Consider the following 15,069-nt stretch of genomic DNA (forward strand, 5'->3'; position numbering starts at 1 on the left):
AAATTTTGAGTTTAGAGAGAGAAAGTGCCGAAGGAAGTTAGAGGAAATGAGAAAAGAAGAAGAAGAAAGGAAAAAGAAGAAGAAAAAAAAAGGGACGGTGAGACGCGCCCGGCCGGGCGGTCACGGGCCCGGTCGGGCGATCTCAAAGTCTCGAAAATTATTCGCTCGCGCCCGGCCGGGCGGTGATGGGCCCGGTCGGGCGATCTTGGCTTTTCTTGATGTCATTCTCTCGCGCCCGATCGGGCGTGTCCTTGCCCGATCGGGCGATTTTTCTTCAAATCAGAGCCTTCTTCTCGCGCCCGGTCGGGCGTAATTCCGCCCGGTCGGGCCAATTTAAAGTCCGTATACGTCAACTCTCGCGCCCGGTCAGGCGTACCCTTGCCCGGTCGGGCGATTTTATAGCTTTTTCCAACCCAACTCTCGCGCCCGGTCGGGCGAAGCTTCGCCCTACCGGGCCCGAGAGCAAAGTTAGACGACCTAACTTCCTTCAAATTTTCGCTAACTCTTTTCCTGTAATCTGTACCAAAAACTCATAAAACTCATTAGATTCCCTCCTTTCTCCTCTCATTAGAAAAAGAAAGAAAAAAAGAAAATAAAAACAAGGAAAAATACGGGTTGCCTCCCGCAAAGCGCTGGTTTATCTAGGTCCCGCACGACCTTCTTACCATAGTTTTCTCAAGTTGAGCTGGAACTAGTCAGGTGTATTAGTTCAACTGCACCAATCGTAGCCCCGTCATGATAAATCTTAAGCCTCTGACCATTTACCTTGAACTCATTACCATGCTCATCAAACAATTCTACAGAACCGAACTTGTTGGCCCTTTTTACAGTGAAAGGACCCGACCACCTTGACTTCAACTTTCCTGGGAACAGTTTAAGCCTAGAGTTGAACAACAACACCTTATCACCCTCTTTGAATTCTCTCGGAAGGATCATCTTGTCGTGCCATCTCCTAGTCTTCTCCTTGTAGACTTGCGCACTATCATAGGCCATCAACCTAAACTCATCAAGTTGGTTAAGTTGTAGAAGCCTCTTTTCTCCTGCTAGCTTAGCATCCAAATTGAGCTCCTTAATAGCCCAATATGCCTTGTACTCTAACTCCACCGGAAGATGACATGCTTTACCATACACAAGTCTATAGGGAGTGGTACCTATAGGGGTCTTAAATGCGGTTCTATATGCCCAAAGGGTGTCATCCAACTTATCGCTCCAATCTTTCCTAGATTTTGCTACCACCTTCTCTAAGATGACCTTAATCTCGCGATTAGACACTTCAACTTGGCCACTAGTTTGGGGATGGTAGGCTAGCCTTGTCCTATGGTAAACACCATACTTCTTTAGGAGGGTATCTAACTTCCGCTCGTGAAAGTGGGATCCTCCGTCACTGATTATGGCTCTAGGCACTCCAAATCTAGGAAAAATAGTTTTCTTGAAAAGCCTATGGACCACCTTGGCATCATTGGTAGGAGTGGCAATGGCTTCTACCCACTTGGATACATAATCTACGGCGACTAGTATATAACGGTTCCCTCTAGAAGAAGGGAACGGTCCCATGTAATCAACACCCCAAACATCAAAAATTTCAACTTCCAAAATCCCAGTTTGAGGCATCTCATGCCGCCGCGAGATGTTGCCAGTCCTCTGGCAAGAGTCACAAGCCTGCACAAAAATGTTAGCATCCTTGAACATGGTGGGCCAATAGAATCCTGACTCGTTTATCTTGGCCACTGTTTTAGAGGGACCATGATGTCCTCCATAAGGTGAAGTGTGGCAGCTAGTGAGAATACCATGTACCTCCCATTCGGGGACACACCTGCGAAATAATCCATCTGCACACTCACGAAACAAAAAAGGATCATCCCAAAAATAATGTTTAACATCATACAGGAATTTCTTTTTTTGTTGGTAGGACAAGTCAAGAGGTAGAGTACCACCCACTAAATAATTTGCAAAATCGGCGTACCAGGGGTGTTGCTCTACAACTGCATACAGGTTGTCATCAGGGAATGAATCATCTATAGGGAGAAAATCCTTACCCTCATCATACCTGATTCGTGACAAGTGATCTGCCACAACGTTCTCTGCACCCTTTTTGTCCCTTATTTCAATGTTGAAATCCTGGAGCAAGAGAACCCATCGGAGTAACCTAGGCTTTGATTCAGCTTTGGCTATCAAGTACTTTAGAGCTGCATGGTCAGTAAAAACAATAACTTTAGAACCAACTAGATATGATCTAAATTTTTCTAAAGCATAAATGACAGCTAAAAACTCCTTCTCCGTGGTGGCGTAATTAACTTGAGCCTCATCCAAAGTTTTACTAGCATAGTAGATAGCATGTAAAACTTTGTCCTTCCTCTGTCCAAGCACGGCTCCTAGAGCAAAATCACTTGCATCACACATGATCTCGAAAGGAAGATTCCAATCGGGAGCACATATGATGGGTGCCGATATTAAAGCCTGCTTAATCCTGTTGAAAGACTCAAGACACTCATCAGTAAAGACAAAAGGGGCATCCTTAAGCAAAAGCTGAGTTAGTGGTTTAGCAATTTTAGAAAAATCTTTGATAAAACGGCGATAAAACCCCGCATGACCCAAGAAACTCCTAACTCCCTTAACATTAACTGGGGGAGGTAATTGCTCAATCACTGAAATTTTAGCTTTGTCTACCTGTATGCCCTTATCAGATACAATGTGACCTAGGACTACTCCCTCTGTCACCATAAAGTGACATTTCTCCCAATTTAAGACCAAGTTGCATTCTTCACATCTTTTCAGGATTTTAGCTAAATTAATTAGACATGAATCGAATGACGAACCATAGACACTAAAATCATCCATAAAGACTTCCATGATAGACTCTATGAAATTAGAAAATATGCTCATCATGCAACGTTTAAAAGTAGCAGGTGCATTACATAAACCAAAAGGCATTCTACGATATGCAAAAGTGCCATAAGGGCATGTAAATGTAGTCTTTTCCTGATCTTCAGGATGGATCGGAATTTGGAAAAAATCCCGAATACCCATCCAAATAGCAAAAGAACATATGGTTCGCTAACCTCTCAAGCATTTGATCAATAAAGGGGAGAGGGAAATGGTCCTTTTTAGTGGCGACATTTAATCTACGATAATCAATGCACATACGCCACCCTGTAACAGTTCTAGTGGGAAGTAATTCATTTTTATCATTTTTTATCACAGTCATCCCACCCTTCTTAGGAACTACCTGTACAGGACTTACCCATTTGGAGTCAGAAATAGGATAGATAATACCTGCATCAAGTAATTTCATAACCTCTTTCTTGACCACCTCTTGCATAATGGGATTCAACCTCCTCTGGGGTTGAATGCAGGGCTTGTAGTTGTCCTCTAGGTGTATCCTGTGCATACAAAAATCTGGGCTTATACCCTTGAGATCATCAATACTGTACCCTATTGCCCTTTTATGGGTTCGGAGAACCTCTAGAAGTTGGGAAGTTTGTGGGTCATCAAGTGCAGTACTAATGATCACAGGGTGCATTTCCTGCTCATCAAGAAAAACATACTTTAAATGAGAAGGGAGAGGTTTTAGTTCAGGTTTCTTTACCTCTGCAGGTTTCGATTCCTGAACTAATTTTACTACCTTCTTATTTTCTTTGTCATCAAGTTCTTCTATGGCAAGAGCTTTCTCAATTATATCCACCTCCTTGCTCCAGACACTCGCATCACCTGCAGACAAATTACCACAAAGTATTTCTTCCAAGGGATCCCTTGCAAGAATCTGTGTCAAGCTATCATCACAAATATCATCCATTATATCAATAACATCAATCAAACAACAGTTTTCCTCAAGCATAGGACCTTTTAAAACCTTCCCTAAATTAAAAGTAATATTATCATCACCAACAGATAGGGTTAGTTTACCATTTTTAACATCTATAATGGCTCCTGCGGTATGGAGAAAAGGCCTACCTAATATAATGGGTATTTGTGTATCCTCAGCCATGTCTAAAACAACAAAATCAACAGGGATGAAAAATTTACCAACTCTAACAGGGACGTCCTCTAAAATACCTAGGGGATATTTAACAGAACGGTCTGCCATTTGCAAAGTAATATTAGTAATTTTTAGTTCACCCATATTCAATTTAGAACAGATAGACGATGACATTACACTAACAGAAGCACCCAAATCACATAATGCTTTATTTATGAAGACATTACCAATATGACAAGGGATAGAAAAACTACCAGGATCCTTTAATTTAGGGGGAGATTTATTTTGTAACAATGCACTACACTCCTCAGTAAAAGCTACAGTTTCTACCTCATTAAAGGCCCTCTTCCTAGTCAAAATATCTTTCATAAATTTAGCATATGCAGGAACCTGTGTAATAAGTTCAGTAAAAGGAACCGTTACCTGCAAATTTTTAACAACCTCCAGAAACTTACCAAACTGCTTGTCCAACTTAGTCTTTAGTTGGCGATTAGGGAATGGTAATTTGATAACTGGTGGTGCTTCCCTACTCTTCCCCTGGGGTGCATCCTTCCCTGGGGTTGTACCCTGCAATGAATCATCAAAAATATTAGCGTCAGGAATTTTACCCTGCAGCCCTGCAGGGGAAAATTGGTACAACGGAATCAGGATTAGCAATATTAGTTAATTCAGGTTCATCCTCTTTGGGCATCTGGGGCCCATCGTAGTGTGAACCACTCCTTAGGGTGATTGCATTAGCATGATCCGTAGGTTGAATTCCCTGCGCTGGTAAAGCTCCCTGCTGACGAGATTGAAGGGTAGAGGACAATTGTGCTATTTGGGTGTCCATGACTTTATTATGGGCTATAATAGAGTCAATCTGTTGGTCTCTACTCTCCATATGTTTTTGCATACTGGTCAGCATTGCCCTAATTTCTGATAAAGCAGGGTCAGAAGATGTAGTAGGGGGCTGTGATGGGGGTTTCTGATTAGCATGAGGATGGTAATATTTCTGCTGTGGAGGGGGTGCTTGTTGTGGTTGTTGTGGAGGTGGAGGATTTTGAACATTGGTGCTACGGTAAGATAGGTAGGGATGGTTCCGGTAGCCAGGATTGTAGGAATTGGAGTATGGGTTATTTTGCTTGTAGGTTTGAAAAGCATTAACTTGCTCCATTGAACTCCTGCAATCTTGTTCATAATGACCTACACTTCCACAATTTTCACAGAAAGCATCGTTAGCATTATTAGAAACAGCAGAAACATTAGCAACAGAATTAGGATTGTTAGTAGTAAGATTATCTAGTTTCTGACAAATAGAAGTAAGCTGGGCTTGCAATAAAGTGACTGAATCAACATGATGCTTGCCCTTGTTAGCATAACCTCTAGCATTCCCATATTGGGAATTATGGATTGCCATATCTTCAATAACCTGACCTGCATCATCAACATTTAAATTCATAAATCTGCCGCTAGCTGCGGAATCTAAAATTGTCCTAGATGCATTTCCTAAACCATTGTAAAAAGCTTGAATCAGCTGCCACTTCGCCAAATTGTGGTGGGGACACTCCCTCTGCAGATCCTTGAATCTTTCCCAAGCTTCATATAATGCTTCATCTGTCTCTTGGGCAAAATTCTGGATGGCGCTTCTCAATAAAGCTGTTTTCTCTGCAGGGTAATATTTATTATAAAAATTCAACGCAAGAGTCTCCCAGTTAGTAATACCAAGTGCAGCTCTATTCAAACCATTAAACCATAATTTAGCTTTTCCACATAAAGAAAAGGGAAAAAGAATCTCCCTGATTTGATCCTGCGTTACCCCATTCTGCCTAATAGTATTGCAGTATTGACAGAAATCTGCAATGTGAAGATTAGGATCTTCACCCTTTGCTCCACTGAATTTCTTTCTTTCTATCATCGTTATGAACTGGGGCTTGATCTCGAACTAGACTCCCTCGAGATCGGGCGTAGGAGAAAGATGTGGAAAATCCGTCAGCGATGGTTGCGAATAATCGCTAAGCTTGCGAGGTGGAGGTGGTGGTGGTGTACCCATCTCTAGTTCTGAATCAGAAGAATGCTCCGAATCACTAGAAGTAGGTAATGGATTTCTAGGAATATTATTACTCCCAGAACCTGCTAGGATCTGCCTGTAAAAATTCTTCTGTCTATGAAACGAGCGTTCGATCTCAGGATCGAATGGAATGTAACCTGATCTGGAACACCTGGGCATAAACAAAGAACTAAAAAGACAGATATTAGAACTACCTCAAAGAACTAATGTCCTTTGAGGCAAAAGGGAAAAATAATCTAAACTATAAAAACAATTAGAAATAAAAATAAAACCGTTTCCCCTGCAACGGCGCCAAATCTTGACAGGCTAAAGTCGTATCACCTAATCAAAAGTAATTACCTAAGTCCTCTAACTAAAGTAGATAGGGAAGTAGGGTCGAATCCACAGGGAAACTGGTCTTTCTATTCCTAATTAATTATTATAATCCAAATTATTAAAGTAACCAATATTTGTTGTGATTATAAACTATACTACGAAGATTATGAGTAAAGGGAATAGTTAAGGAAGAAATCAATAATAATAAAGCCTAGGGCATAGGTTCACTAATAAACAATATTCCAGGGTAAAACACAATAATCAATCATCAATGCATTAATTAATCAGATCATAAAGGGCTTTCGCTACGTATTACGATCACAGAATTAATTTACCGGTATTAAATCTCATCTCTCGAATCTCGACCTAACCATTTATAAATTAATCTGCCTATTGAAACTAAGCCTAAACATCAATCCTCATCTCTCGAATCTCGAATCAATATTGCTAAACTCATACAATTAAACCTAGCCAAATCTAATTGCATAGCATTTAAACAATCAATAGGAAATCAATTAAGCATTAATAATCAACAATCATAAAATTACCCCTTCATATTATTTATTAGATCCCCATAAACCCTAGAAGGAAAACTACTCAGACATAATCAAAACTAAGCAAAACATAATAATTAAACAAGACATGAAGAAAAATAGAATGAATAAAATACTGAGATTAATTAAGAGAGAAATCGTACCAAGACGGCGGAATTACAAAAGAGTTGAGGAACAAGAAAGAAAATAAAAGTCTAGAGAGAGAAAGTTGAGTAGAGAGAAGGAAGAGAATCCAAACTAGAGTAAGTAATAATGAAGAAGTACCAATCTTGCCTAATAAAATTACATTAATACTAAGCAAGAATTATCCGCTAAAACAAAATAATCGGAAATCAAATTCCCTAAAATCTACACGCGCCCGGTCGGGCAAGGGGCCGCCCGACCGGGCCCGCCTTTTTTTCCTCTCTAAGGGCTTCTCGCGCCCGTCCGGGCGCGTGCTCCGGGCACTCCTCAAGCTTCGCCCCGCCCAGCCGGGCGCGCCTTCAGGCGGAGCCTTGTGGCTTGGGCGAGGCTTTTTAGCCTCGGTCTTCTACCTTTGGGCCTCCGAACTTGGCCCAAATGCCATCGAACTGAGCCCTTAGTCACCGATTTGATCCCTCCAATCGGTCTTGGGCTATCGAACTAGGTCGCGGTCTTCCAATACTTGTAGATGCTCCTCGAAAAACCCGGGAAAATGCTCCAAGTACGCAAATTCCTACAAAACTCAAGCAAAACTACCAAAGCACTGGAAAACACAAATTAGTAATAAAAGTGGCTCGTAGGAGCCAAAAACACTACTAATTACGACCAAGGGACGGGGATAATTATATATATAAAATGAACACATCAGTTATCGGAAATCGATGGTGGGGACTGGGAGAGGGAGTGGCTTGGTGAATCTGCTGATTGGGGAGGAGTTGTAAGTGGGTTTTCGAGAGGAGGGGAGGGGTTATCTGCAGTGGAGTGTTATGGTGGTCAGAGAAGGGGGTATGGCCAGCGCCGACGACCAAGGGAGGAGGGGTCTAGGTGTCAACCGGCGCCAAGGGAAGAGGAGGTTAGGGCTGGGTATGGTGGTAGTGGGGTGGCTGGCGTGGAGAAGGTGTTTGTTTTTTTTTTTTTTTTTTTTAAAAAAAATATTTTTTTCAATTTTTGCAAATTTGTTTTTAACCAATCACGTGCCAACACGTATCTTGGTAACATGTAATAAGAGGTTGCTGACCACTTGTTGACCGGTTGGGACTACTATAGGCAAACTCACCCAATAGTTGGGATTATTAAAAAATAAACTTTAGTTGAGTTTATTAAAAGTAAATCGCCAATAGTTGGGATTATTAAAATGTATTTTTCCTTTATTATTTCTTTTTTCTCACATTCATTTCTTTTCAATAAACAATTATCTCCACTATCTTTCTTTTACAATGTTTTAATACTCCAACTACCACACTTACCTCTTATTTAATTTATTTTAATTTATTCATTTATTTTTAACAATACCTCTTATTTTATTTAAGTAAATTAAATTGCCTAAAACTATATGCCGATCAAACTGTAACACTTAAAAACACGAAGGGAGTATTAATTGAAAAGAATAATCCCACCTTTCGTCTATCTGCTCAAAATAATCTCACATTTACGATAACTAAAAATAATCCCACCTTGTAACCTCATCTGCACAAAATGAACTTTTTTACCTACAAACGTTTTAACCAGTAAATTTTTTGTTTGTTTTTGGGGAATCCGTCTTTTAAGTTAAGTCATTTCCCAAGAATTGTTTTTGATCCAATCCGCAGGAATCCCGTTTTGATATGGCAGTTGAAAATAGATCTTGTTTTTGTTTTTGTGTTTTTTTTAATAATAAAACAAAGGAAAAATAAAAGAAAAAAAAAATCCCAAACACCCTAACCCAGCCCCACCCCACCATTGGCACCACCCGTCCCCCACCATTGTCCACCTCACCCTCTTCACTCAACCACCATGACTATCACCACTAAACTGACCACCTTCCCACCATCACCATCAAACTGACCACTTAAGATGCAAGCCCAGCCAGCCAAGCCACCTGAGCCACACCCACCTGAGATGCAGCCCCGCCCCGCCACCTGAGCCAAACCCAACTAAATCCCACAACTCTCCTGAACATCCACCATTGATTCCGTTTTGTCAAGCTCCGAAGTTTCAACCGCCATTGACGAAAAGACGGGATTTCAACCGCCAATGAATTCGTTTTGTCAAGCTCCGAGGTTTCGACCCCAAATCCCCACCCAGAATTGTCGGGGAAACCTCATTCAGGTGTGGTGTATAGGCCCGACGGCGAATGGATTCAGGCATTTGTCCGGCCAATTGGGCGACGGATCGAATCGGAGTGTCTCGGCGTTCGGGTGGCTTAGCAATGAGAAGTCAACTTCACACACCAAGAGTGGAAGAGGAAGGAATCGGGGAAGGGCCAGGGAAGTGGAAGGGGGAACGGAGAAGGGGATGGAATCAGAGAAGGGGATGGAATCAAGGAGGGTGGCTGGTCCGGCTGCACTGTTCTAGTGGCGGTTGGTCTAGTTGTTTCGACGTTAAGGGTTGTGATGGTGGTGATAAAGGGGTGGCGGCTGGGGATTGTGATGGTGGTGACGTTGGCGATGAAGGGGTGGTCGTGGGGCTAGGAATTTTCGTTTATGTTTAATTGTTTTGTTTTTTTTAATCAATAACTATATACTAAAAGACACACCAGCAATGACACGTGTCATCTCTTGGATTGTCCTTAGCATTTTATTTTTTTTAATTAATTAAAAAAATTATTTATGGAAGTTATTTAAAAGAAAAGTTTTTTTTGTCAACCAAATAAACAAGCAATAATATTTACCTTTCTTATGTTATTACGCAATTAAGTACGGATTAATAAGGAAATAAATAATCTTTTTACAGAAGATGTAATTATGGTGGAATATAATTTATTCTACAAAATATTAGCTTTTTATTTTGTATGCCATAAATTAATTTATAATAAGAAAATATAGAGTAATTAAAATAACTGTGCATGGCACGGGACCTAACCTAGTTATTTAAAATTGGGACCAATTAAAAGCTGACAAGTGTCAAGTCACCTTCTAAAATAGGTTACTAATTTCATAAACCAGTAAAAGGTTCATTTCGGGAAGATGTGGGATTATTTTTTTCGAAAAAGTGAGATTATTTTGATCAAATGGACGAAATGTGAGATTATTCCTTTCACTTTTTACAATTTAATGTCACTGCATTTACCACTAAACCTTATTTGAAATTAGAAATACAAGTCGAATAAGCAAGTTAGTACAATAATGGCGGAGCTTCCTGACGAACTATGGCGGAAAATTCTGGAAATGGGAGTGAAAACTTCAAACAATCACAACAACAATGGTTTGACCTTCAAAGAGTTGTGCTGCATCTCAATCACCTGCAAACGCCTTCGTCGTTTATCCAACGAACCCTCATTTTGGTCTTCTTTGCTCTCCTCCGACTTCCCTCTTCGCCTCACCAACAACAACAACAACAACAACAACAATTCATCTTCTTCAATTTCCCCCAAATCACTCTACAAATCTTGGTCTCTGCCTCAAAATCTAGGGTTTTCAATTGAATTGTTTGGAATTTTCAAATCTATGGTTTTGAATTCAATTGATTATTGAATTGTGAAAATTTTAGGTATGAGAAAGATAAGGCGAAAAGAGTTGCTGCTCATAAGCGAGCTGTGCTTAGAATTGAGAGTCGGATTACTGAGAATTCTAGAAGGATCGAGGAATTGCGAACTCGTTTGGTTGAAGAAAGTGATAGAATGAAGGCGGTTGCTTTCGAGTTGTCGAATTTGCGTAGAGTCAGGTAATGATCAATTTCTTGTTTTGTTATTTGATTGAAATTGTTGAATCAAATTAGAAACAGTATTAACCAATTAAGCGAAATGTGGCAACAAAAAATATGTAGTATTAAGTAGATTTTGTAGTCAATTGTGTATTAGAGCAGGTGAGAAAGGGCTATGGAATGAAGAATTGTGCAGATGCTGTGATTCGATGTTTATCGATTTCTTTAGTAGTTCTTCATTTTTCCTACTTGCATCGTTTGTTGTGATTAATCACATGTTTTATTTTTTGATTGAAATGATTGAATCAAATTAAAAACAATATTAGCTAATTAATCGAACTGTGGCAACGAAATATCTGTAGTATTAAATAGATTTTGTAGTCAATTGTGAATTAGAGCAGGTGAAAAAGGGCTATGGAATGAGGAATTGTGCAAATCGAGTTTTCGGTAGTGCTGTGATTCGATGTTTATCGATTTCTTTAGCAGTTCTTCATTTTTCCTGGACTTGCATTGTTTGTTGTGATTAATTATGGGCAATTGATTGACTGTATTGGGTTGCTTGGCGTTTTCTAGGCAAGCTTCGGTAGCTTTGAATGTGTGGCAGCCGGAGGTTGTTCGGGGAAGACAGAAGGAAATAGTGGAGCAATGTGCTGTTCCGGTTGATTCACGTATCAATGCACTTGAGATGGAATTGAAGCTTTGTAAGCAGCATCTTATTGTGCATGAGAAGAATTATGTAAGAGTTGATCTTTTGTTGCATCAAAAGCATGAGTTGTTTTTGTTAATGAAAGGTTCTAAAGTGGTTGCCATGAACTTGTTTTTGTTTGTTATTAGAGAGATGAAAAGCGAAGGCTTGAGGTAGCAAAGGAACAGCTAAGTTTAATGAAGTATCATCCCTTGCAAAATGTTTCGGTAGACGAGAGGAGAGTTGGTGAACCTAGTGCTAAGAGGAAGAAGTTGAAAACACACATCTCAGGTTAGAGCTGTATACAAGTATTGTGTTTTGTCATTTTCGATTTATTTCTGATGATTCTTTTGTTGATCAACTTTGTGCTTTCATTTCTGCCATCATATAATTCAAATCTAGCTTAAGATTTTTTTTCTGCTGCGACTTATTTTTTTTTGGGTCTTTCCGTATGAGCAGCTGCCTCTGTGGCAGATATCAATTAATCTCTCATATATCCCTCATCCTCGTGTGTGAGTACTTTTGTGTATGCTTTCAATATTAGATAGGCCAAATAAATCTAAATTAACCTTTCTCATTTTACTTTTTACCAGCTAGTATCTCTTACCAGGTAAAATTTGCCGTGTTGTAGACGACTCAAAAGCTCTGCTTCTTTGAATGTACTCCTTTCCCGAGAATACCAAAAATCTTAAATACTGTTAATGGTCATCAAAGTTCAACACATCAAAGGGTAGCAAAAGGAAACTCACATTTGATTCAACTTTTAAGAAGATATTGAATTGTATAGGAGGTAGAGCTATAGAGGGTGTTAGTATCGGGTGTTCAGCTGGAAACTTCCATTCATTGAGTTAAGGTCATTTCTCCCCTATTCCTTAGCCCGCACTCTTTCTGGACACAACTGTAATTGCTGCACTCTAAAATGTTGGCTTGGCCTCTAAAACTAAAAAAGAATCTTAAAATAAATAAATCATGCCCTATGTTGGATGGATGAATCGTATCAGCTTTGCTTGGTGTGAGGCAGAGTGAGAAGAAAGTGAGAGTATACTCAATACTGGTGATTTCAAATTGAGAGTATGGATTTTTATGTCACAAATAACCACCCAAAAGTAGATTCATAATCATCTTCTTAATTTTGCTGTTTTTTTTTCCTCTCCTGAATTGAAAGTTTGAAACTCCTTTTGTACAGAGTAGCAGCTGATCTGGATAACATGTGAGGAAAGACCTCTGCTTTGATATTTTTCTTCAAATTTTCTTGTTATAGGGTTTAGAAATAACCTAATGTGAATTTCTCACCAAATAAAAATATAAGTCGTCTGTTTTTTAATCAGTGTAGGGGATTTCACGCTTGCCAATGCTCATTTTATAACTCAAATATCTTAAGTTGTGTTGTAGTAAACATTATAAAATGTTGATGTTATGAAAGTGTATTTCGAGACAAATCTATCAAGATCCCACATGACTATAGTTTTTCTAGGCATAAATCACAAAAGATAATATCAAACTTTACGATTGAAAAAATATAGAGGAAGTATATATTTTTCCGGTGTTGACTTTCTTTCTCCTTAAGTATAAAAAGGGAAGAATCTGCAAGGAGTCAGCCCAATCAACAGTCCAGGCCCCTGATCTCTTATGGTCGAAGGAAGCCCAAGGCTGGTGCAGCAGCAACTTGAAGGATGAGCTGGAATTCAGTTATGAAGTCTGCTAGAGATTCTGGGCAAATTTGAGAATTAGTTTGTTATTCTCTCTTAGCTGGAAGGAAGTTTTTTAGAATCACGTAATAAATAGAGAAGTTGTAAGTGGGAAGAATTATGCAAAAAGTAGTGAGAAGTAAACTCTGTGAGAGAATCCTTCCTCTCGAAAGAAGGAGTGGTATTGTTGGTTACTCTGATCATCAATACAAACTATCACTGGGGCTAATTGATTTTCTGTTTAGATTTATCTGATTCCTAGCAGAATCTAAACAAATTCCACAAAATTATATCTTTCCTTACATATAAATCACAGTACATAGGTCAAGGGAGAGTATGAATAATTTAACTCAAGACGGTGCGCTACAAGGGAAACAAAGGCAGTGTTAATATTGCATTGAACTCATTTAGTCCAGCCCTATTAATATCCTTTAACTTAACATTTATCACATAAAGTACATTTGATATTATGCCCCTGGTAAGTGATAATTATGGTCTGCCTGTACACATGGTGGAGTGATAGCTGCTATTATTGAAGAGAGTGACGATACTATACGACTATACCTTCCAGGACTACACATTCCAGGAAAACATTTCTTGTTCTTGAAGGTTATGTTTCTTTGTCTTATGAACCAATAACTATAGTGCTTGATACTTTGATTTAGGGGGTTGAAATCAAATGGATAGTCTACCTTCGTTTTATGTGCTAATTGTTACAATTTAGTTAGCTTAGCCATTATTTTATCTGTTGCATTTAGAAGCTACCTGGTTTTATTTATGTTGCCAAGGACCATATAGTTGGTTTCCAAGTTGTTTAATTAGACTTTGGGCTTTTAGGTCCTATTTATTTTTGGGGTTTGTTATCCTACTACTACTCGGAGACATTAGGTAAGCTGTAAGGCTATATAGACTAAGCTCATGGCTATGCTTATGGTAGACCTTTTTGAAAAATAAATCTGTGTTACTTTCATTGAAGCCTATCTAGTGCTCAAGATTTCAATACTAGAACCCTTAGTTGATTGTGATTCCGTCTAAGTTTACCTAGGCGATTGCAAGTCCATCTAAGTTTACCTAGACTTTGTATGCTAATGCAAGAGTGTTGCGGAAACATTGCTGGTTGGTCCCCGAGATTCAGAACGATGCTTTATACAAACTTCTGTTTTGTAGTCTTGATTATTTCTGTAGGAAATAATTCTTAAATAATCTTTCCCCATCCAACAAACATGTTTTGATATTTTAAACTCTCATAATATTTTCATCATGGAAACGGGAGACTCAGACTTTCAATAGAACTTGGTGGAAACCTTTTTCTTTTATTGTTTCTATGTTATCTAAACATTTGGGTATTGTATTTCTACGTTTTCCTGTTTCTGTTTTCATGCAGCATATCAAACATGCACAAAAGATGAGGAAGTGAACACTGTTAACTTGTGTTGCATTTTTTCATTTTCTAGCAGATGATGAACAAAATTGGAAGTTGTAAGGGGTTGATTCAGGATGGTACCACAAACTTGTTATAGGTCCGTTCGTTAGGTGGTCGATTGATCCATAGTGGGTTTATTTATGCATTGCGGAGTGCAATGCATATACGTAGGGTCTTTGGAAGTAACTGGAGCTTAGCGTTGAATTGGTCCTGAGGAAGCATATTTCTACCCAACAGTATTTTCTGGAGCAATAAGGCCTGTACCCAAGCATAAAGTGAATCTAGAATGTCACTACAGCCATTGCTTGTTTGTGATATGTGGACATGCAGGTTGGCAAATTTATACCTGATTAATGATAAAGATGCCAACTGCAAAATTCACATTATACTAGTCATGTGTTTGTAGGCTACACTTCGGCGTACCCGTCCCCAATACGTCCCCGGTACGGGAAAGTGCTACAATTCGGCGTACCTGTGCATTACAGTAATTTGCTGTAAAATTTGTGTTGATAACTTTTATCTCCCAACAATAAATACTTGTAAATTTTACTTATCCATGAATTATTAGATTATTATTATA

The 15,069-nt window shown here is 39.2% G+C and overlaps 1 protein-coding gene across 4 annotated transcripts; it reads left to right on the forward strand.

Annotated features, from left to right (window-relative positions):
* The first annotated feature begins 10,159 nt into the window (after positions 1–10,159).
* On the forward strand, positions 10,160–15,069 carry LOC145597683 (F-box protein SKIP24-like). 4 transcript variants are annotated; one of them, XM_081653911.1, is made up of 5 exons: positions 10,160–10,442; positions 10,541–10,714; positions 11,267–11,429; positions 11,528–11,669; positions 14,521–15,069. In XM_081653911.1, the coding sequence occupies exons 1-5, from the start codon at positions 10,177–10,179 to the stop codon at positions 14,547–14,549; spliced, it is 774 nt and encodes a 257-aa protein (XP_081510037.1). In that variant the 5' UTR covers positions 10,160–10,176; the 3' UTR covers positions 14,550–15,069. The 4 variants fall into 4 exon arrangements, with proteins under 4 accessions (XP_081510037.1, XP_081510038.1, XP_081510036.1 ...); XM_081653912.1 differs by having other exon boundaries at positions 14,524–15,069; XM_081653910.1 differs by having other exon boundaries at positions 14,451–14,554.

The sequence above is a fragment of the Chenopodium album genome, chromosome 20 (genome assembly GCF_948465745.1).
Source record: "Chenopodium album chromosome 20, dcCheAlbu1.1, whole genome shotgun sequence".
Lineage (NCBI taxonomy): Eukaryota > Viridiplantae > Streptophyta > Magnoliopsida > Caryophyllales > Amaranthaceae > Chenopodium > Chenopodium album.